Source organism: Pecten maximus, chromosome 5 (genome assembly GCF_902652985.1).
Source record: "Pecten maximus chromosome 5, xPecMax1.1, whole genome shotgun sequence".
Classification (NCBI taxonomy): domain Eukaryota; kingdom Metazoa; phylum Mollusca; class Bivalvia; order Pectinida; family Pectinidae; genus Pecten; species Pecten maximus.
The window spans coordinates 48,483,648-48,508,777 of NC_047019.1; the positions used below are offsets into that span (position 1 = coordinate 48,483,648).

A 25,130-nucleotide genomic window follows, 5' to 3' on the forward strand; every position below is an offset into this window, starting at 1 on the left:
GGTTAAAGTGATTATGAGGCGAAACCAAACGTTAGCTTGTTTCCGCAACAGAGATTTTGATAGTAATAAAGACGTTACATGTTTTAAATCAGTCGATAGTGGAATGCTTACACAAAGGCCTAGATTAACATGGCCGAAAGTCGTACTGTCTGCCATTACTTGGTTTTCACAATCCTTAGATATTGAAATATCTTGATGTTTTTGATATTCGACAGATATATCTGGAAGGATAGTTAGTGGCAATGTGTAGTGAGACAAACGTGTCGTCCAGAGTTAAAGTTCAGCTACCAACCTTGCAGAGTATACAATAATTAAAAAAAAAAAAAAAAAAAAACATGCTCCGGAGATAGACTGTGCAGAAAAAGATGTACATGTATATCAAACATAGGACGGTCTCCGCGAAATTATGCTTCAACAAAAAAGATGGATTTGGAAACTTCCTCATTGTGAAATTGAAACATCACGTTTTTCAGCTCAGACGGAACTTTTCCACGTTACTTTTCCACGTTACGTGCGATATAAAACAGCTGAAGGGAGGTAACTCAAACTTATAACAAATATCTTGTCATGAAGTTATTGGGACATTGATCACCAAAATAAATCTTTAAAATCCAAGACGGTCCACTGATTGGGATTTTTTTTTCAGTACAAAATGATCATTTCAAGAAAGTATGACGGACATAAATAACACAACAGTTTCTGTACTCCCAGTAATATTTCATTTATTTTATATCACAATAGGATCAATTTATTATCACATGTATACAATTCTGGTATCTCTGAAGATAACAAGAGTATGCCATATCTGACACTTTTCAGACTTCTCTTGCAATATTCAAATGAAAACCAAATAGTTATGTCAAACTGCACCATTGATTTTCTTCCGAAACTATCTCCTCGAAACCAGTCTTTACTGACACCTGGTGTTACCGACACCTGACTTGACTGACACATGACTTTACCGACACATGCCTTTACAAGCATGCGTCTTCGTCTACACCTTAATTTTCAAGCACCTGTCTTTACCGACACCTGACTTAACTGATACCTCACTTTACTAACATACGTCTTTATCAACACCCGACTTCACCGACACCTGATTTTACCGGTACCTGACTTTAACGAAGTCTGAATTGCCCAACACCTGACTTTAAACATGATCTATAAGCACATGTATTGTCATGTCTGATTGGTGAAGACAGATTTCACTTTACTGACAGTTAAATCTCTGAAGCATCTAGTGTTGCTTGACCTCAGATACACAAGACTTTAATTAAGCCAAAACTATGCTGGACAGTGGTGGTATTATAACGTTGGATTAATATGTCTGTCATTAACACGGGGGACAAAGATGTCTGACATTATAACGGGGGACAAAGATGTCTGACATTATAACGAAAGACAAAGATGTCTGACATTATAACGAGGGACAAAGATGGCAATATAATTAGGTCTCAATCTTTTATTCAATCTGCATTGCCATATCTTTTTTTTTTTTTTTTTTTTTGCAATCATCCAGAATGTATGTACCAAGCCGTTTAGATATATTGTACCTGTTCCTGACTACAAACATCCACATCCAAGTCAGTAATATAGATGGTCTTCTACATTGTACACTCTTCTTTACATAGCACTTTCAATACATATAGTTTGATATATACTACTGTCCAAAACCTAATCATTTACACATCAATTAAACATCCAACTCTTCACCATCAGTTAAACTTACACAAATACACTTCAGGCAAGTTAAAATCACCCAATATGTACATATAAATAACAATATGGCAGCTTGTTACCTGTACAAGCTTCAGCAATTTATCAGCTGAAATCCATGTCCCAATGAACACATTATATTAATCTGACAAAAATACAAATGATGCAAATTCTAGATTGACAGTCAAATCTAACAAAAATATACCATGGTACCCCGTAATATGGGTAAGAACATATCGGCCTTGTGGACATGTGGAAAACAAGCAGCCGGGATAAAACGCACGTCTGATTATAGAAGACCATTGCATTTAATTCCAGAAGAACAAGTTATGGTTTTCACCAACAAGATCAATTGCATTATCCCTTGCCTGATAACTCCTTGTGTTATATGGATATAAACATCAAAGAAAAAAATCAACCTACTGCAGTCAACATAACCACTTAACTGCTGTCAGAAAAATAAATAAGTACACATAACACTCATGAAGCCAATATAGGCTAACATACAAAATGTTCAGGCACCTAAACAAAAAGCACATAAACATAATGTACAGGTATACATACAAAATGTACAGGTACATATACAAAATGTACAGGTATACATACAAAATGTACAGGTATATAAGTACAAATGTACAGGTATGCATACAAAATGTACAGGTATACATACAAAATGTACAGGTATGCATACAAAATGTACAGGTACATATACAAAATGTACAGGTATGCATACAAAATGTACAGGTACATATACAAAATGTACAGGTATATAAGTACAAATGTACAGGTACATACACAAAATGTATAGGAACATTATACAAAAGGTACATACACAAAATGTACAGGTACATTATACAAAAAGTACAGGTGCATATATATAATGTACTGGTGAACATACAATGTATCAGGTACACATACAATGTATTGGGTACACATACAATGTATCGGGTACACATACAATGTATCGGGTACACATACAATGTATCGGGTACAAATACAATGTATCTCTACATATACAATGTATCTCTACACAAACAATGTATCAGGTACACATACAATGTATCTGCTACACATACAATGTATCGGGTACACATTCAATGTAACGGGTACACATTCAATGTATCTGCTACACATACAATGTATCGGGTACAAATACAATGTATCTCTACATATACAATGTATCTCTACACATACAATGTATCGGGTACACATTCAATGTATTGGGTACAAATACAATGTATCTCTACACATACAATGTATCGGGTACACATTCAATGTATCTGCTACACATACAATGCATCAGGTACAAATAAACATTGTACATAACACATGTACATACATAATGTACTGTTTCATTCCGTACAGGACACACATACATTTGGTATATTGTATATAACATTTATACAGTTTTCATATGGGTGAAAAATGCAAAAATAAAATGCAATATACATATACACATGTAGTTAAACCATCATTTTAATGGGAATATGAGAAAATGTTGAGATGCCAAAACCTCATTCATGATTCAGCATATTTATACATTAAGATAGATGTCAGCAAAAAATACATGTGTCCTTAAGATATCCTAGATTCACCCAGCCACAGTGTATAAATCTCAGGCCAGGCTACATTGGGACAGCTCAGTCATGTGGGTAAACAGCCTTGAGCCAGGGACGAGGAATGTACTGTGCTCCATCATACATTTCAAAATAGTGGTCCATGCTTGGGTGCAATACCTGTATAATAAGATATGAAAATAGCACTTACAGAAAAAAAAATTTAGTAATGAACAAATGAACATTACAATTTATGTAACATTATTTCTTTTATTATGACATTGCTAACATCACAAATGCAGTTTTGGATGTTAAAGGAAAAATCCAAAGAATCATCATTGGGGAAACAACTATCCCTATCATCCCCTTGTGTCTCATCCCCTATCATTATACCTCATGTTTATAACAGTGCCTGTGATTGGCCGAAACACATCACGTGGAAGGGAGACAAAACATCATATTTCCCTCAGGCGCGTGAGCCAGGGAGACAAATATCATATCTCCCTGGACCGTGTGCCCCCAGGACGACCCCTACATTCTGTTGCGAGGAGTTGTCTCCTTTCCAGTTATTTACAAATGGCAGACAAACAGAAATGCAAACGTTTTTGTGCAGTCGAAGAAGCAGAAATAGATAAAATTCTGCAAAACAAGATTGCTCAGAACATGAAAATATCAACAAATGTACACGCCAACTTTCCAAGAGTTTCTAAAAGAAACTGTCAATAACACCTTGACTTGCATTGGAATCGTATCAATTGAGCAACCGGGATCACAGGGGTTTGTGATAAAAATGATATTTCATATCTTGAGTTTATTTTTGAGTATCATCATAACTGATTATTTTTCGGTATGATAAACAATTGATGGCCCTGGATGCAGGGTAATATGAAGGTTTGTTTACCCTCAGCTCTAATATTATGATATTATGATAACTTCGGGTAAACAAACCTTAATATTACCCTGCATCCAGGGCCATAAATGCATAATGTCTTATCCTTTAATGTCTTATCCCATTATGTCTCATCAAAGTTATATACATACTCTAAAGGCACCAATATATAAATAACCTTGTAGATATATACATATAACTATATACTTACCCTTGTATTAGTGATAACTTGTAGATTTTCCTGAGGTACGTATGTCATTTGAGGAGACATTCTGTCCCGAGTGTCCACCAGAATCGCATAGTTTGGCATTTTCCTCCAATGCTTTAATACAGAAATTATCCAATCATAGTCTTCAATCATTTGAAAATGAACGACTTGTGTATCTGTTATAGTAGTAGACCCTATATAATATACACAGTAGACCCTATATAATATACACAGTAGACTCTATATAATATACACAGTAGACCCTATATAATATACACAGTAGACTCTATATAATATACACAGTAGATCCTATATAATATACACAGTAGACCCTATATAATATACACAGTAGATCCTATATAATATACACAGTAGACCCTATATAATATACACAGTAGACCCTATATAACATACACAGTAGACCCTATATAATATACACAGTAGACCCTATATAATATACACAGTAGACCCTATATAATATACACAGTAGACCCTATATAATATACACAGTAGACCCTATATAATATACACAGTAGACCCTATATAATATACACAGTATAGACCCTATATAATATACACAGTAGACCCTATATAATATACACAGTAGACCCTATATAATATACACAGTAGACCCTATATAATATACACAGTAGACCCTATATAATATACACAGTAGACCCTATATAATATACACAGTAGACCCTATATAATATACACAGTAGACCCTATATAATATACACAGTAGACCCTATATAATATACACAGTAGACCCTATATAATATACACAGTAGACCCTATATAATATACACAGTAGACCCTATATAATATACACAGTAGACCCTATATAATATACACAGTAGACCCTATATAATATACACAGTAGACCCTATATAATATACACAGTAGACCCTATATATATACACAGTAGACCCTATATAATAGTACACAGTAGACCCTATATAATATACACAGTAGACCCTATATAATATACACAGTAGACCCTATATAATATACACAGTAGACCCTATATAATATACACAGTAGACCCTATATAATATACACAGTAGACCCTATATAATATACACAGTAGACCCTATATAATATACACAGTAGACCCTATATAATATACACAGTAGACCCTATATAATATACACAGTAGACCCTATATAATATACACAGTAGACCCTATATAATATACACAGTAGACCCTATATATAGACCTATATATACACAGTAGACCCTATATAATATACCCAGTAGACCCTATATAATATACACAGTAGACCCTATATAATATACACAGTAGACCCTATATAATATACACAGTAGACCCTATATAATATACACAGTAGACCCCATATAATATACACAGTAGACCCTATATAATATACACAGTAGACCTATATAATATACACAGTAGACCCTATATAATATACACAGTAGACCCTATATAATATACCCAGTAGACCCTATATAATATACACAGTAGACCCTATATAATATACACAGTAGACCCTACATAATATACACAGTAGACCCTATATAATATACAGTAGACCCTATATAATATACACAGTAGACCCTATATAATATACACAGTAGATCCTATATAATATACACAGTAGACCCTATATAATATACACAGAAGACCCTATATAATATACACAGTAGACCCTATATAATATACACAGTAGACCCTATATAATATACACAGTAGACCCTATATAATATACACTGTAGATCCTATATAATATACACAGTAGACCCTATATAATATACACAGTAGACCCTATATAATATACACAGTAGACCCTATATAATATACACAGTAGACCCTATATAATATACACAGTAGACCCTATATAATATACACAGTAGACCCTATATAATATACACAGTAGACCCTATATAATATACACAGTAGACCCTATATAATATACACAGTAGACCCTATATAATATACACAGTAGACCCTATATAATATACACAGTAGACCCTATATAATATACACAGTATAGACCCTATATAATATACACAGCAGACCCTATATAATATACACAGTAGACCCTATATAATATACACAGTAGACCCTATATAATATACACAGTAGACCCTATATAATATACACAGTAGACCCTATATAATATACACAGTAGACCCTATATAATATACACAGTATACCCTATATAATATACACAGTAGACCCTATATAATATACCCAGTAGACCCTACATAATATACCCAGTAGACCCTATATAATATACACAGTAGACCCTATATAATATACAGTAGACCCTATATAATATACACAGTAGACCCTATATAATGTATACAGTAGACCCTATATAATATACACAGTAGACCCTATATAATATACACAGTAGACCCTATATAATATACACAGTAGACCCTATATAATATACAGTAGACCCTATATAATATACCCAGTAGACCCTATATAATATACACAGTAGACCCTATATAATGTATACAGTAGACCCTATATAATATACACAGTAGACCCTATATAATATACACAGTAGACCCTATATAATATACACAGTAGACCCTATATAATATACACAGTAGACCCTATATAATATACACAGTAGACCATATATAATATACACAGTAGACCCTATACAATATACACAGTAGACCCTATATAATATACACAGTATAGACCCTATATAATATACACAGCAGACCCTATATAATATACACAGTATACCCTATATAATATACACAGTAGACCCTATATAATATACACAGTAGACCCTATATAATATACACAGTAGACCCTATATAATATACACAGTAGACCCTATACAATATACACAGTAGACCCTATATAATATACACAGTATAGACCCTATATAATATACACAGCAGACCCTATATAATATACACAGTAGACCCTATATAATATACACAGTAGACCCTATATAATATACACAGTAGACCCTATATAATATACACATTAGACCCTATAAAATATACACAGTAGACCCTATATAATATACACAGTAGACCCTATATAATGTATACAGTAGACCCTATATAATATACACAGTGGACCCTATATAATATACACAGTAGACCCTATATAATATACACAGTAGACCCTATATAATATACACAGTAGACCCTATATAATATACACAGTAGACCCTATATAATATACAGTAGACACTATATAATATACACAGTAGACCCTATATAATATACACAGTAGACCCTATATAATATACACAGTAGGCCCTATATAATATACACAGTAGACCCTATATAATATACACAGTAGACCCTATATAATATACACAGTAGACCCTATATAATATACACAGTAGACCCTATATAATATACACAGTAGACCCTATATAGTATACACAGTAGACCCTATATAATATACACAGTAGACCCTATATAATATACACAGTAGACCCTATATAATATACACAGTCTCTTCGGATAAATCCAATTACCGCAGGTTATTTATAGTAATATTACACGTGTTTAACCATATATAGGGCTTACTTCATTCTATCATTAATGATTTACCTCCAATACCCCTATTGGGCCCCCACCTCTATTGGGCCCCCACCTACAATGTATCAGCTCCTAGTGGGCCAGACCTTATCGACAACTTCTATATCAACAAAATGCAGTCCCCTTCACTCCCAAAGATGCTGCAGATGAAATTTTGTCAAAATATCATACATATCAGAATTTTAAAACTATTTACATACCCTTATCTTACATCAACACGTAGAAGGTCCAGACCATCTATATATAAAATTCAGTCATTTCGCCAAATTTTTAAAAAGGATCTTTTTAATGAAATGAATGGCTGGATGTCAAAGTACATTTTTACATATTATTATTACTTTGTATCACATACCGCTTTGTCAGCTGCATGGTTGTCTTTAAGCCAGGATTCTGGAGCCTGGAATAGATAGCCTTTATGTACTGCTTTGTCTACTATTAACAACATCTTAGATTTCAAAAATCAAAAAAATAAATCAAATGAATTTCTTCAAGTATCAATATATCTTAACCTGTAAGAATCAATGTTCACTTCACAATTTTTATCTATACAGACAGTGAGACCTAAAATGTAAGGCCTATGTATCTACCTACAAATTTTTATATTGCATCACGAATCAACATGTCTAATTATATAAATAGTGACTAAATAATATAGCAAAATTAAATATTTTTCATCAAACAATGAATCACAGATCTTTCTCTAAATTGTACTGATTATATATATATATACCTCCCTTGTGTACCCCAGACCTTGTATATACTGTACTGATTACCTCCCCTCTATACCCCAGACCTTGTATATACTGTACTGATTACCTCCCCTCTATACCCCAGACCTTGTATATACTGTACAGATTACCTCCCCTCTGTACCCCAGACCTTGTATATACTGTACTGATTACCTCCCCTCTGTACCCCAGACCTTGTATATACTGTACTGATTACCTCCCCTCTGTACCCCAGACCTTGTATATACTGTACTGATTACCTCCCCTTTATACCCCAGACCTTGTATATACTGTACTGATTACCTCCCCTCTATACCCCAGACCTTGTATATACTGTACTGATTACCTCCCCTGTGTACCCAGACCTTGTATATACTGTACTGATTACCTCCCCTCTGTACCCCAGACCTTGTATATACTGTACTGATTACCTCCCCTCTATGACCCCAGACCTTGTATATACTGTACTGATTACCTCCCCTCTGTACCCCAGACCTTGTATATACTGTACTGATTACCTCCCCTCTATACCCCAGACCTTGTATATACTGTACTGATTACCTCCCCTCTGTACCCCAGACCTTGTATATACTGTACTGATTACCTCCCCTCTATACCCCAGACCTTGTATATACTATACTGATTACCTCCCCTCTGTACCCCAGACCTTGTATATACTGTACTGATTACCTCCCCTCTGTACCACAGACCTTTTATATACTGTACTGATTACCTCCCCTCTGTACCCCAGACCTTGTATATACTGTACTGATTACCTCCCCTCTGTACCCCAGACCTTGTATATACTGTACTAATTACCTCCCCTCTATACCCCAGATCTTGTATATACTGTACTGATTACCTCCCCTCTATACCCCAGATCTTGTATATACTGTACTGATTACCTCCCCTCTGTACCCCAGACCTTATATATACTGTACTGATTACCTCCCCTCTATACCCCAGACCTTGTATATACTGTACTGATTACCTCCCCTCTGTACCACAGACCTTTTATATACTGTACTGATTACCTCCCCTCTGTACCCCAGACCTTGTATATACTGTACTGATTACCTCCCCTCTGTACCCCAGACCTTGTATATACTGTACTAATTACCTCCCCTCTATACCCCAGATCTTGTATATACTGTACTGATTACCTCCCCTCTATACCCCAGATCTTGTATATACTGTACTGATTACCTCCCCTCTGTACCCCAGACCTTATATATACTGTACTGATTACCTCCCCTCTATACCCCAGACCTTGTATATACTGTACTGATTACCTCCCCTCTATACCCCAGACCTTGTATATACTGTACTGATTACCTCCCCTCTGTACCCCAGACCTTGTATATACTGTACTGATTACCTCCCCTCTATACCCCAGACCTTGTATACACTGTACTGATTACCTCCCCTCTGTACCCCAGATCTTGTATATACTGTACTGATTAACTCCCCTCTATACCCCAGACCTTATATATACTGTACTGATTACCTCCCCTCTATACCCCAGACCTTGTATATACTGTACTGATTACCTCCCCTCTGTACCCCAGACCTTGTATATACTATACTGATTACCTCCCCTCTGTACCCCAGACCTTGTATATACTGTACTGATTACCTCCCCTCTATACTCCAGACCTTGTATATACTGTACTGATTACCTCCCCTCTGTACCCTAGACCTTGTATATACTGTACTGATTAACTCCCCTCTGTACCCCAGACCTTGTATATACTGTACTGATTACCTCCCCTTTATACCCCAGACCTTGTATATACTGTACTGATTACCTCCCCTCTATACCCCAGACCTTGTATATACTGTACAGATTACCTCCCCTCTGTACCCCAGACCTTGTATATACTGTACTGATTACCTCCCCTCTGTACCCCAGACCTTGTATATACTGTACTGATTACCTCCCCTCTGTACCCCAGACCTTGTATATACTGTACTGATTACCTCCCCTTTATACCCCAGACCTTGTATATACTGTACTGATTACCTCCCCTCTATACCCCAGACCTTGTATATACTGTACTGATTACCTCCCCTGTGTACCCAGACCTTGTATATACTGTACTGATTACCTCCCCTCTGTACCCCAGACCTTGTATATACTGTACTGATTACCTCCCCTCTATGACCCCAGACCTTGTATATACTGTACTGATTACCTCCCCTCTGTACCCCAGACCTTGTATATACTGTACTGATTACCTCCCCTCTATACCCCAGACCTTGTATATACTGTACTGATTACCTCCCCTCTGTACCCCAGACCTTGTATATACTGTACTGATTACCTCCCCTCTATACCCCAGACCTTGTATATACTATACTGATTACCTCCCCTCTGTACCCCAGACCTTGTATATACTGTACTGATTACCTCCCCTCTGTACCACAGACCTTTTATATACTGTACTGATTACCTCCCCTCTGTACCCCAGACCTTGTATATACTGTACTGATTACCTCCCCTCTGTACCCCAGACCTTGTATATACTGTACTGATTACCTCCCCTCTATACCCCAGATCTTGTATATACTGTACTGATTACCTCCCCTCTATACCCCAGACCTTGTATATACTGTACTGATTACCTCCCCTGTGTACCCAGACCTTGTATATACTGTACTGATTACCTCCCCTCTGTACCCCAGACCTTGTATATACTGTACTGATTACCTCCCCTCTATGACCCCAGACCTTGTATATACTGTACTGATTACCTCCCCTCTGTACCCCAGACCTTGTATATACTGTACTGATTACCTCCCCTCTATACCCCAGACCTTGTATATACTGTACTGATTACCTCCCCTCTGTACCCCAGACCTTGTATATACTGTACTGATTACCTCCCCTCTATACCCCAGACCTTGTATATACTATACTGATTACCTCCCCTCTGTACCCCAGACCTTGTATATACTGTACTGATTACCTCCCCTCTGTACCACAGACCTTTTATATACTGTACTGATTACCTCCCCTCTGTACCCCAGACCTTGTATATACTGTACTGATTACCTCCCCTCTGTACCCCAGACCTTGTATATACTGTACTGATTACCTCCCCTCTATACCCCAGATCTTGTATATACTGTACTGATTACCTCCCCTCTATACCCCAGATCTTGTATATACTGTACTGATTACCTCCCCTCTGTACCCCAGACCTTATATATACTGTACTGATTACCTCCCCTCTATACCCCAGACCTTGTATATACTGTACTGATTACCTCCCCTCTATACCCCAGACCTTGTATATACTGTACTGATTACCTCCCCTCTGTACCCCAGACCTTGTATATACTGTACTGATTACCTCCCCTCTATACCCCAGACCTTGTATACACTGTACTGATTACCTCCCCTCTGTACCCCAGATCTTGTATATACTGTACTGATTAACTCCCCTCTATACCCCAGACCTTATATATACTGTACTGATTACCTCCCCTCTATACCCCAGACCTTGTATATACTGTACTGATTACCTCCCCTCTGTACCCCAGACCTTGTATATACTATACTGATTACCTCCCCTCTGTACCCCAGACCTTGTATATACTGTACTGATTACCTCCCCTCTATACTCCAGACCTTGTATATACTGTACTGATTACCTCCCCTCTGTACCCTAGACCTTGTATATACTGTACTGATTAACTCCCCTCTGTACCCCAGACCTTGTATATATTGTACTGATTACCTCCCCTCTATACTCCAGACCTTGTATATACTGTACTGATTACCTCCCCTCTGTACCCTAGACCTTGTATATACTGTACTGATTAACTCCCCTCTGTACCCCAGACCTTGTATATACTGTACTGATTACCTCCCCTCTATACCCCAGACCTTGTATATACTGTACTGATTACCTCCCCTCTGTACCCCAGACCTTGTATATACTGTACTGATTACCTCCCCTCTGTACCCCAGACCTTGTATATACTGTACTGATTACCTCCCCTCTGTACCCCAGACCTTGTATATACTGTACTGATTACCTCCCCTTTATACCCCAGACCTTGTATATACTGTACTGATTACCTCCCCTCTATACCCCAGACCTTGTATATACTGTACTGATTACCTCCCCTGTGTACCCAGACCTTGTATATACTGTACTGATTACCTCCCCTCTGTACCCCAGACCTTGTATATACTGTACTGATTACCTCCCCTCTATACCCCAGACCTTGTATATACTGTACTGATTACCTCCCCTCTGTACCCCAGACCTTGTATATACTGTACTGATTACCTCCCCTCTATACCCCAGACCTTGTATATACTGTACTGATTACCTCCCCTCTGTACCCCAGACCTTGTATATACTGTACTGATTACCTCCCCTCTATACCCCAGACCTTGTATATACTATACTGATTACCTCCCCTCTGTACCCCAGACCTTGTATATACTGTACTGATTACCTCCCCTCTGTACCACAGACCTTTTATATACTGTACTGATTACCTCCCCTCTGTACCCCAGACCTTGTATATACTGTACTGATTACCTCCCCTCTGTACCCCAGACCTTGTATATACTGTACTGATTACCTCCCCTCTGTACCCCAGATCTTGTATATACTGTACTGATTAACTCCCCTCTATACCCCAGACCTTATATATACTGTACTGATTACCTCCCCTCTATACCCCAGACCTTGTATATACTGTACTGATTACCTCCCCTCTGTACCCCAGACCTTGTATATACTATACTGATTACCTCCCCTCTGTACCCCAGACCTTGTATATACTGTACTGATTACCTCCCCTCTATACTCCAGACCTTGTATATACTGTACTGATTACCTCCCCTCTGTACCCTAGACCTTGTATATACTGTACTGATTAACTCCCCTCTGTACCCCAGACCTTGTATATATTGTACTGATTACCTCCCCTCTATACTCCAGACCTTGTATATACTGTACTGATTACCTCCCCTCTGTACCCTAGACCTTGTATATACTGTACTGATTAACTCCCCTCTGTACCCCAGACCTTGTATATACTGTACTGATTACCTCCCCTCTATACCCCAGACCTTGTATATACTGTACTGATTACCTCCCCTCTGTACCCCAGACCTTGTATATACTGTACTGATTACCTCCCCTCTGTACCCCAGACCTTGTATATACTGTACTGATTAACTCCCCTCTGTACCCCAGACCTTGTATATACTGTACTGATTACCTCCCCTCTGTACCCCAGACCTTGTATATACTGTACTGATTACCTCCCCTCTATACCCCAGACCTTGTATATACTGTACTGATTACCTCCCCTGTGTACCCAGACCTTGTATATACTGTACTGATTACCTCCCCTCTGTACCCCAGACCTTTTATATACTGTACTGATTACCTCCCCTCTATACCCCAGACCTTATATATACTGTACTGATTACCTCCCCTCTATACCCCAGACCTTGTATATACTGTACTGATTACCTCCCCTCTGTACCCCAGACCTTGTATATACTGTACTGATTACCTCCCCTCTGTACCCCAGACCTTGTATATACTGTACTGATTACCTCCCCTCTATACCCCAGACCTTATATATACTGTACTGATTACCTCCCCTCTGTACCCCAGACCTTGTATATACTATACTGATTACCTCCCCTCTGTACCCCAGACCTTGTATATACTGTACTGATTACCTCCCCTCTATACCCCAGACCTTGTATATACTGTACTGATTACCTCCCCTCTATACCCCAGACCTTGTATATACTGTACTGATTACCTCCCCTCTGTACCCCAGACCTTGTATATACTGTACTGATTACCTCCCCTCTGTACCCCAGACCTTGTATATACTGTACTGATTACCTCCCCTCTGTACCCCAGACCTTGTATATACTGTACTGATTACCTCCCCTTTATACCCCAGACCTTGTATATACTGTACTGATTACCTCCCCTCTATACCCCAGACCTTGTATATACTGTACTGATTACCTCCCCTGTGTACCCAGACCTTGTATATACTGTACTGATTACCTTCCCTCTGTACCCCAGACCTTGTATATACTGTACTGATTACCTCCCCTCTATACCCCAGACCTTGTATATACTGTACTGATTACCTCCCCTCTGTACCCCAGACCTTGTATATACTGTACTGATTACCTCCCCTCTATACCCCAGACCTTGTATATACTGTACTGATTACCTCCCCTCTGTACCCCAGACCTTGTATATACTGTACTGATTACCTCCCCTCTATACCCCAGACCTTGTATATACTATACTGATTACCTCCCCTCTGTACCCCAGACCTTGTATATACTGTACTGATTACCTCCCCTCTGTACCACAGACCTTTTATATACTGTACTGATTACCTCCCCTCTGTACCCCAGACCTTGTATATACTGTACTGATTACCTCCCCTCTGTACCCCAGACCTTGTATATACTGTACTGATTACCTCCCCTCTGTACCCCAGACCTTGTATATACTGTACTGATTAACTCCCCTCTATACCCCAGACCTTATATATACTGTACTGATTACCTCCCCTCTATACCCCAGACCTTGTATATACTGTACTGATTACCTCCCCTCTGTACCCCAGACCTTGTATATACTATACTGATTACCTCCCCTCTGTACCCCAGACCTTGTATATACTGTACTGATTACCTCCCCTCTATACTCCAGACCTTGTATATACTGTACTGATTACCTCCCCTCTGTACCCTAGACCTTGTATATACTGTACTGATTAACTCCCCTCTGTACCCCAGACCTTGTATATACTGTACTGATTACCTCCCCTCTATACCCCAGACCTTGTATATACTGTACTGATTACCTCCCCTCTGTACCCCAGACCTTGTATATACTGTACTGATTACCTCCCCTCTGTACCCCAGACCTTGTATATACTGTACTGATTAACTCCCCTCTGTACCCCAGACCTTGTATATACTGTACTGATTACCTCCCCTCTGTACCCCAGACCTTGTATATACTGTACTGATTACCTCCCCTCTATACCCCAGACCTTGTATATACTGTACTGATTACCTCCCCTGTGTACCCAGACCTTGTATATACTGTACTGATTACCTCCCCTCTGTACCCCAGACCTTGTATATACTGTACTGATTACCTCCCCTCTGTACCCCAGATCTTGTATATACTGTACTGATTACCTCCCCTCTATACCCCAGACCTTGTATATACTGTACTGATTACCTCCCCTCTGTACCCCAGATCTTGTACATACTGTACTGATTAACTCCCCTCTATACCCCAGACCTTATATATACTGTACTGATTACCTCCCCTCTATACCCCAGACCTTGTATATACTGTACTGATTACCTCCCCTCTGTACCCCAGACCTTGTATATACTGTACTGATTACCTCCCCTCTGTACCCCAGACCTTGTATATACTGTACTGATTACCTCCCCTCTATACCCCAGACCTTATATATACTGTACTGATTACCTCCCCTCTGTACCCCAGACCTTGTATATACTATACTGATTACCTCCCCTCTGTACCCCAGACCTTGTATATACTGTACTGATTACCTCCCCTCTATACTCCAGACCTTGTATATACTGTACTGATTACCTCCCCTCTGTACCCTAGACCTTGTATATACTGTACTGATTAACTCCCCTCTGTACCCCAGACCTTGTATATACTGTACTGATTACCTCCCCTCTATACCCCAGACCTTGTATATACTGTACTGATTACCTCCCCTCTGTACCCTAGACCTTGTATATACTGTACTGATTACCTCGCCTCTGTACCCCAGACCTTGTATATACTGTACTGATTACCTCCCCTCTGTACCCCAGACCTTGTATATACTGTACTGATTACCTCCCCTCTATACCCCAGACCTTATATATACTGTACTGATTACCTCCCCTCTGTACCCCAGACCTTATATATACTGTACTGATTACCTCCCCTCTATACCCCAGACCTTGTATATACTGTACTGATTACCTCCCCTCTATACCCCAGACCTTATATACACTGTACTGATTACCTCCCCTCTGTACCCCAGACCTTGTATATACTGTACTGATTACCTCCCCTCTATACCCCAGACCTTGTATACACTGTACTGATTACCTCCCCTCTGTACCCCAGATCTTGTATATACTGTACTGATTACCTCCCCTCTGTACCCCAGACCTTATATATACTATACTGATTACCTCCCCTCTGTACCCCAGACCTTATATATACTGTACTGATTACCTCCCCTCTGTACCCCAGACCTTGTATATACTGTACTGATTACCTCCCCTCTGTACCCCAGACCTTGTATATACTGTACTGATTACCTCCCCTCTATACCCCAGACCTTGTTTATACTGTACTGATTACCTCCCCTCTGTACCCCAGACCTTGTATATACTGTACTGATTACCTCCCCTATGAACCACAGACCTTGTATATATACTGTACTGATTACCTCCCCTCTGTACCCCAGACCTTGTATATACTGTACTGATTACCTTCCCTCTGTACCCCCCACCTTGTATATACTGTACTGATTACCTCCCCTCTATACCCCAGACCTTGTATATATACTGTACTGATTACCTCCCCTCTATACCCCAGACCTTGCATATACTGTACTGATTACCTCCCCTCTGTACCCCAGACCTTGTATATACTGTACTGATTACCTCCCCTCTGTACCTCAGACCTTGTATATACTGTACTGATTACCTCCCCTGTGTACCCCAGACCTTGTATATACTGTACTGATTACCTCCCCTCTATACCCCAGACCTTGTATATACTGTACTGATTACCTCCCCTCTGTACCCCAGACCTTGTATACACTGTACTGATTACCTCCCTTCTGTACCCCAGACCTTGTATATACTGTACTGATTACCTCCCTTCTGTACCCCAGACCTTGTATATACTGTACTGATTACCTCCCCTCTGTACCCCAGACCTTGTATACACTGTACTGATTACCTCCCTTCTGTACCCCAGACCTTGTATATACTGTACTGATTACCTCCCCTCTGTACCCCAGACCTTATATATACTGTACTGATTACCTCCCCTCTGTACCCAAGACCTTGTATATACTGTAGTACTGATTACCTCCCCTCTATACCCCAGACCTTATATACTGTACTGATTACCTCCCCTCTGTTCCCAAAACCTTGTTTATACTGTACTGATTACCTCCCCTCTGTACCCCAGACCTTGTATATGGCACTGTACTGATTACCTCCCCTCTGTACCCTAGACCTTGTATATACTGTACTGATTACCTCCCCTCTGTACCCCAGACCTTGTATATACTGTACTGATTACCTCCCTTCTGTACCCCAGACCTTGTATGTACTGTACTGATTACCTCCCCTCTGTACCCCAGACCTTATATATACTGTACTGATTACCTCCCCTCTGTACCCAAGACCTTGTATATACTGTAGTACTGATTACCTCCCCTCTATACCCCAGACCTTATATACTGTACTGATAACCTCCCCTCTGTTCCCCAAACCTTGTTTATACTGTACTGATTACCTCCCCTCTGTACCCCAGACCTTGTATATGGCACTGTACTGATTACCTCCCCTCTGTACCCTAGACCTTGTATATACTGTACTGATTACCTCCCCTCTGTACCCCAGACCTTGTATATACTGTACTGATTACCTCCCCTCTGTACCCCAGACCTTATATATACTGTACTGATTACCTCCCCTCTATACCCCAGACCTTGTATATACTGTACTGATTACCTCCCCTCTGTACCCCAGACCTTGTATATACTGTACTGATTACCTCCCCTCTATACCCCAGACCTTGTATATACTGTACTGATTACCTCCCTTCTGTACCTCAGACCTTGTATATAATGTACTGATTACCTCCCCTCTGTACCTCAGACCTTTTATATACTGTACTTACTCTTGCTGTGGCATCCCAGCCTATTACCACTCCTCTATAACCCCAGATCTTGTGACGTACCACCTGTCCAACATGAAATTCCACATTTGGAGACCGTGGACTTCTCGGATCTGGGTCACCTTTGAGATAAGACATTTTGTAATTAATTTCACATGATGTTGTAAGTTTCATATGTCAATGAAGATTGATGAAGTCTAAGAAATTTACAGTTTTATTACTTTTATATGGATAGAAATGAAATTATAATTCCTGTCATCACATACACAAATTTAAAACTCAATTACTACTGTCTTACCAGCAAAGTAGCCGAGTGGGTCCTTGTATTTTAGGACTTCTACTGCCGGCGACTCCCCATTTACATTGTCCTGGCCAGTGTAGGGTGGAATGTTGTCATGGAGACCACCAATGATGTCAAGGCACCATTGTTGCCATGACTTCCAAGATAGGTACTTATTCTTAAAACCCACAGCATTGTTGAGCAAACTGAAAAAAATAAAGAAGAACACAACAGTTACCAACTTACCACTAACAAAGAGGTAGTGTGTGTGTAACTTAAACCTCTACTGTAATCAATACAACTGAGGTCATAGGATAAACCTATAGTTTTTGAAATTATACATAACTGGTATTTGTCTTTTAAAAGTAGTCCAAACAAATTCATTCACTAAAAAATATATCTTTGAAAACCAGAGAGCTATAAACAAAAAATATGCAAAACTGGGAACTTATGGCCAGTTTAGTCTGCACTCTTGACAGAAAAGTTGAGGTAATGAGTGACGTATACTTACTTCCTTATGGCAAACGTCCTCTGTGTCTCGGACACGGAGAAGTACTGAGAAACAAAGTACTGGGCTGGAACTGCAAGGAGAAGTAGTGCCAGCTGGATAGCCGCGCCGCGTTCTAACGGCATCCTACGTCCTTCTCATCAGTCATCTGAATCAAACATGTCATGGTCTGTTACATACCTAACACACACATGTAATACAGGATGACATTCAATTATTGGAACAGTAATCACATGGTGCAGGTTCATTGTATTTAGAAGTACAGTATATCAAAACAGCATTTAGCTGGCATCTGAACTGAATATTTCTCATCATATTTGGTAATGTGAATTTCATCATACAATATACCCATTCATATAATTAAATAAAAAAATGATGTTATCCTATGGGGTTTCAACATTAGAAGTTTCAAAAGGTCAAATATTCTGTTTAGTAAAATATAATTCTTCCTATTTTCTACATGTCATATAATACCTGTCATACTTACCAATATAATGTGTTTATATATCTAGACAGTTGAAGTGAGGTAGCTACCATCATGATCTCACATCAGACTTATATATACATGTAATTATATATGTAATTAGCTGCTAGTATTTATTGTTGCTACATGGTAAAGTAATGATGACACCTTCAATTTCACAACAACTGTCCGAGATCAGTTTACAGCTGTCAGTTCACAAACAGTAGCACACACACACACATACATATTTTACATATTTTACATATTGGTAGTACAGGTTTCTATATACCATTGCTCTGTAGCTGTTATACACACTTATATTGATTTGACAGTTGACAGCTGCAGGGTAACAATGGAACATTCAATCAGTTCTAGCTGTAATGGTACAACCAAGTCTGTTGTATGACATTATTAATATTAATAAAACAGAAATATCACAAATACAAGTACAGTTTATAAAGCTACAGGTTTCTCAATCCATGCTAAAATATATATTTTCTGTGATAATTAATCATTTTGAATCCAAGCAACCTAACGGTAATCAAAACTGTTTCTTTGATAAACAACAGGCCCAATGGACCTGTATCACTCACCTGCTTCTAATGAAACTTTACTCAGCTAATTGCGACATTATTCAAATATAGGAATATTGAAATATAACAATATATTTTGTATATAAGAGCATATTGAGAAGCCATCTGCATTTTAAAGATTTTAGCATATTTCACCCCTGTGACCATGAATGTAGATTAAGGTGTGCCATTTGAACAAACTTAGCCCGTCACCCCAGCATACTACAGGCCCAATATCAGGTCCATTGGCTTCTTGGACAGTGAGAAGAAGTTGTTAAAAGATTTAAACATATTTCACCTCTGTGACAATCAATGTAGATCAAGGTCAGTTATTTGAACAAACGAGGCAAACTATTGCCGCAGCATACTACAGGCCCAATATCTGGTCCTTGGGACTCCTGGTTATCGAGACAATGTTTAAAATTTACAGCATGTGTCACCCCTGTGACAAGAAATTTAGGTCAAGGTCATATATTTGAACAAACTTGATAGCCCTTCTCCCCAACATGCTACAAGCCCAATAACGATCCCTTTGCCTCTTTATTACTGAGAAGTCATTTAAAGATTTCAGCATATTTAAAACCTATGACTTTTAAGGTAGATCAAGGTCATTCCTTTGAACGAACTTCGTATCCTAGCTTGCTACAGGTCTTATATCAAGTCTCTCAGTCATGCAGAAGGAGTTGATTAAAGGGAAATGTTGAAGCCAAACAGATGACAGACGGACAGACAATGGACAAAGCACCACTGCATATGCTCATTTGCCGTTGAGCTAATAAAGTCAGTTAAAATCTCTTCACTCTTTTGAAAAACATGAACATGTACTTCAGTATGTATAACAGGCTCCATCAGCAGGTTTAACTTATGTCCATGTATCTGTGGACCCTATTCCCTAGATAAAAACATGAACATGTACTTCAGTATGTATAACAGGCTCCATCAGCAGGTTAACTTATTCCCATGTATCTGTGGACCATATATTCACTAGATAAGGTTATAATGGTACATCAAAGTTCTTTTCCAAACTACCTCATGAATGAACACGTTCACAAATTTAAATTGATGATAAGTATATGCCACAGTTTAAAATAATTAAAAATAAAAACAAGGGTTGACAGGAGAGTGGGTTGAAATTCAAAGTGTTTTTTGTAAGATTAGGTCAAATTTAACAGGTCTGCAGAAGTAGTACCAAGGAAAGGTCTTGTACAAAAGTCATGTCAACTACTATTAAAGCTCTATCTCAAATGGTTAACATATATATATTTATATATGTGGCAAAGTTAGTGTTTTATTTAAGTAGGTAAACGGTCATGGTCAAGGTCAGCAGATCAGTATTGTATTCATATAGAACAACGTTTTATAAATACTTCTACCTATAGCTGTCTACGGACACCAATGCTGGAGATACAGTGTAAAAGGGCTGGAAAAATGTAACGACCAGACCAAGAATCAAACCCCGGATCTCCAAACTTTTGTAGACAGATACTCAAACCATTCGAGCTACGTGTACTTGGTCACCAGCGTTCAACCCAGTCCAGTTCCACTACATTCATCTCTTCACCAACAAAATCTTTGACCCTGAAAACACACACAAGACCCCATACCACCCCGTGGGTATGTAATTTTGTGCCAAATGTAACAGGAGAGGGACAATGTAGCGACCAGACCGGGACTCAAACCTGGGACCTATGAACTCTAGACATGACACTTTTCCATTTGAGCTACAATGTACCTGGTCACTGTTGTTTAGCCCAGTCCATTTCCGCTATAAAAGCAATAGCTCCCCTCAACTTCGTCCCAGCAAGCTAAACAAGAGCTGTTGTAGAACAGCATAGCTCGTCTCGCAAACGTTTGTCAATAAATAATCAAACAAGGAGCCGCAAAGCTTGGCTTTATCCCCCGTGCCCCGCAGTTGGTATGAAAACCCAAATACATGTATATATCAAGCTCAAAGTAAGAGTTATTAAGGAAAAAGTAATTTTGTATTTTTGATTAAATCTCCATGGTGACAGAAAAAATACCGAAATTGGAAGGTCCGTAACAGCAAAAGGGCACAACTAGGGCATTAGTCTGATATATACAGAAAGTTTCAAGGAGCTGCGTTGAACGGTTATGGAGTTATAGCCCGGAAACAAAAGGAAACAGTAATTTGGTATTTTTGACTAAGTTTCCATGGTGACAGAAAAAATACCGAAAATGGAAGGTCCGCAATAGCAAAAGGCACAACTAGGGCACTAGTCTGATATATACAGAAAGTTTGAAGGAGTTGTGTTGAACGGTTATGGATTTATAGCCCGGAAACAAAAGGAAACAGTAATTTGGTATTTTTGACTAAGTTTCCATGGTGACAGAGAAAATACCGAAAATGGAAGGTCCGCAATAGCAAAAGGCACAACTAGGGCACTAGTCGGATATATATATACAGAAAGTTTCAAGGAGCTGCGTTGAACGGTTATGGAGTTATAGCCCGGAAAAGAATCTCGGACGGACACACGGACGGACGCACGGACGGAGCCCAATTTAATATCCCCCGCAAACGCGTTTCGCTGGGGATAAATATATCAATTTTTATTGTTTTGCATAGTGGATAAATAAGAGCTATATTGTGTACTTGACAGAATTAATTTGTGATACTTAACCCTAATTGACATAATTCATAAATAGCTGAAAAATGTTTGATATCAAAAATGCAAAAAAAAGACAAAGTCCAAAACCTGTCATAAAGGTTTTTTTCTCCAAAAATCCATTAGTTTGACTCCGGGAGTGAATAGTCAAGCCCCACCCAGACCCTAATCTCAATTATCAGTACCCTAGGACAATTATAAAGTGATGTACATGTGTTAAAGCGCATTTCAACACTTACACTAAAAACTTTTAAAAGTTTTTTTCTAAGTCCAAAACATGTCAAAAAGCAGGGGTTTTTTTTTAATGCCTTAGTTTGACTCCAGGAGAGGACAGTATAACCCCACAAGGAGCCTAAATTCAAATATCAGCATCCTAGTACAGCTATAAAGTTTCAACACTTACAACTTAAAGTTGAAAAAAAACAACGCAGACCCCTGGATGACAACATTATCTCTCCCTCTTCTTCGAAGAGTCGAGCTAAAAATGTTATCTAGTTGGAATATAACTGTCACCTCTTGGTCTCATTAATGTACAGAATTAATATAGTGTCAGAAAACATATTGGGTAAATACAATTAAATTAATTGTAAACGCGTATATACATGCTTTTGGAGAACTTTTTTATTTGATTATATCACGGTGTACATGTGGTACACGTTATCAACTTACTTCTATTACACAAATAACTCAGGAACATGTGGGCCTACACAAGACAACAAATTGTTGACAATCTAATTTAGACTATTTTATACAATCTTTAATCAAGACTACTGAGAATAGGACCTAGCCAAAGGTACATCTGGCCCAGACACCATGTCTGGTGTACATGCATGGTCGATCCATGTCTAGTGTAGGGGGCCCTACACCAGGTCCAGTGTCAATGTCAGAGGAAACGTGAGCTAGGCCTATATACTGTATATAGAGATATACTGTGACCAGCCAGTAAAACCGAACCTGCAGCTAGCAGCTTCTGGCACAGCTTTTATCACAAAAAAATGACGTGTGTCTGCATGTGTGAATGTATCTGAGTAATGGGGATTTTAACCTCCGAGTTGAAAAGATGCGTTGGAGAATTTGAAGTGCATCCTCTGAAATGAATATCGCAATATAACCTAATGTTATACACAAACAGCACTAACTTTGACTAAGCCTAGTGTGAGGCTGAGCTGGATGGCCGACTTACTCCATGGTGCTGCTAAATGTATGAATCCTTCAGTCTGTTTGTGATTCCTCTGAATTCAATGTTTAAAATGTCAAATTCGGGTAGATTAAGTCATCCTCTAATTTTCTCCGTGCAGATGGGCGTTGAAATATGCTGCGTGTATTTGTTGATGTTCTACCAAATCGAAATCAGCCACGACAGTGTTTACATTCACATCACTTCCGGTACTTTTACGACATCCAACTCTCATTCGTGTTCTGTGATTTGGTTGTGTTTAGTGAAGAAAACTGTATTTACAAGTTGCATTTATCCTGTTTTACATTAAGTTATGTTTGAAAAGTGTACTTCTACACCATCAACTCTAAAGGTGTACATGAGGTTTTCTTACAAGGGAGGTAACTAGCAGTGATTGCAACCAAAGAGGCATAATGGGCCCGCCTGCTCTAGCATACCATACAATGATAACCCTCAGTTATATAAATGGCCTTATCGGCCATTATGTATCAGTATAACCCGTTGTGGAATAATATTCGTAGGAGTGAAGAATTTTTGTTTCGCTGTTACGCAAATCTTCACGTTATATAGCGAAACTAGTTATATATAAATACAATGAAACGGTTTCCGAATGTCAGATTATTACTTAAGTAGTATCCCACTACACGCCATATTGTTCGTTAAATAATGTAAAGGTGTTTTCTAATTACATTGTTTGACCCTTGTGACCTTCAATGTTTGTAAAACATAAGTACATTCATATGAGAAATCACAATAACACTAATGCCGAAGCACATATCGGAGGAAAAAGGGCCCTGGATACTACATTTTATTTCTGAATTTGTTATTCAAACGAAAAACGAAGATTGAACGATGGACAATACCACAGACACATTGTACA

General features: G+C 38.7%; 1 protein-coding gene across 2 annotated transcripts; it reads right to left on the reverse strand.

Moving 5' to 3' along the window:
• Positions 1–3,174: 3,174 nt before the first annotated feature.
• Positions 3,175–24,553, reverse strand: LOC117328239. Of its 2 annotated transcripts, none has more exons than XM_033885701.1 (7): positions 24,213–24,553; positions 19,418–19,562; positions 18,925–19,112; positions 18,630–18,748; positions 8,271–8,315; positions 4,373–4,483; positions 3,175–3,452 (listed from the first exon to the last, which is right to left on the reverse strand). In XM_033885701.1, exons 2-7 carry the CDS (start codon positions 19,537–19,539, stop codon positions 3,357–3,359), a joined length of 681 nt encoding a protein of 226 aa, XP_033741592.1. In that variant the 5' UTR covers positions 19,540–19,562; positions 24,213–24,553; the 3' UTR covers positions 3,175–3,356. The 2 variants fall into 2 exon arrangements, with proteins under 2 accessions (XP_033741592.1, XP_033741590.1); XM_033885699.1 differs by having other exon boundaries at positions 24,257–24,549.
• Positions 24,554–25,130: the final 577 nt, after the last annotated feature.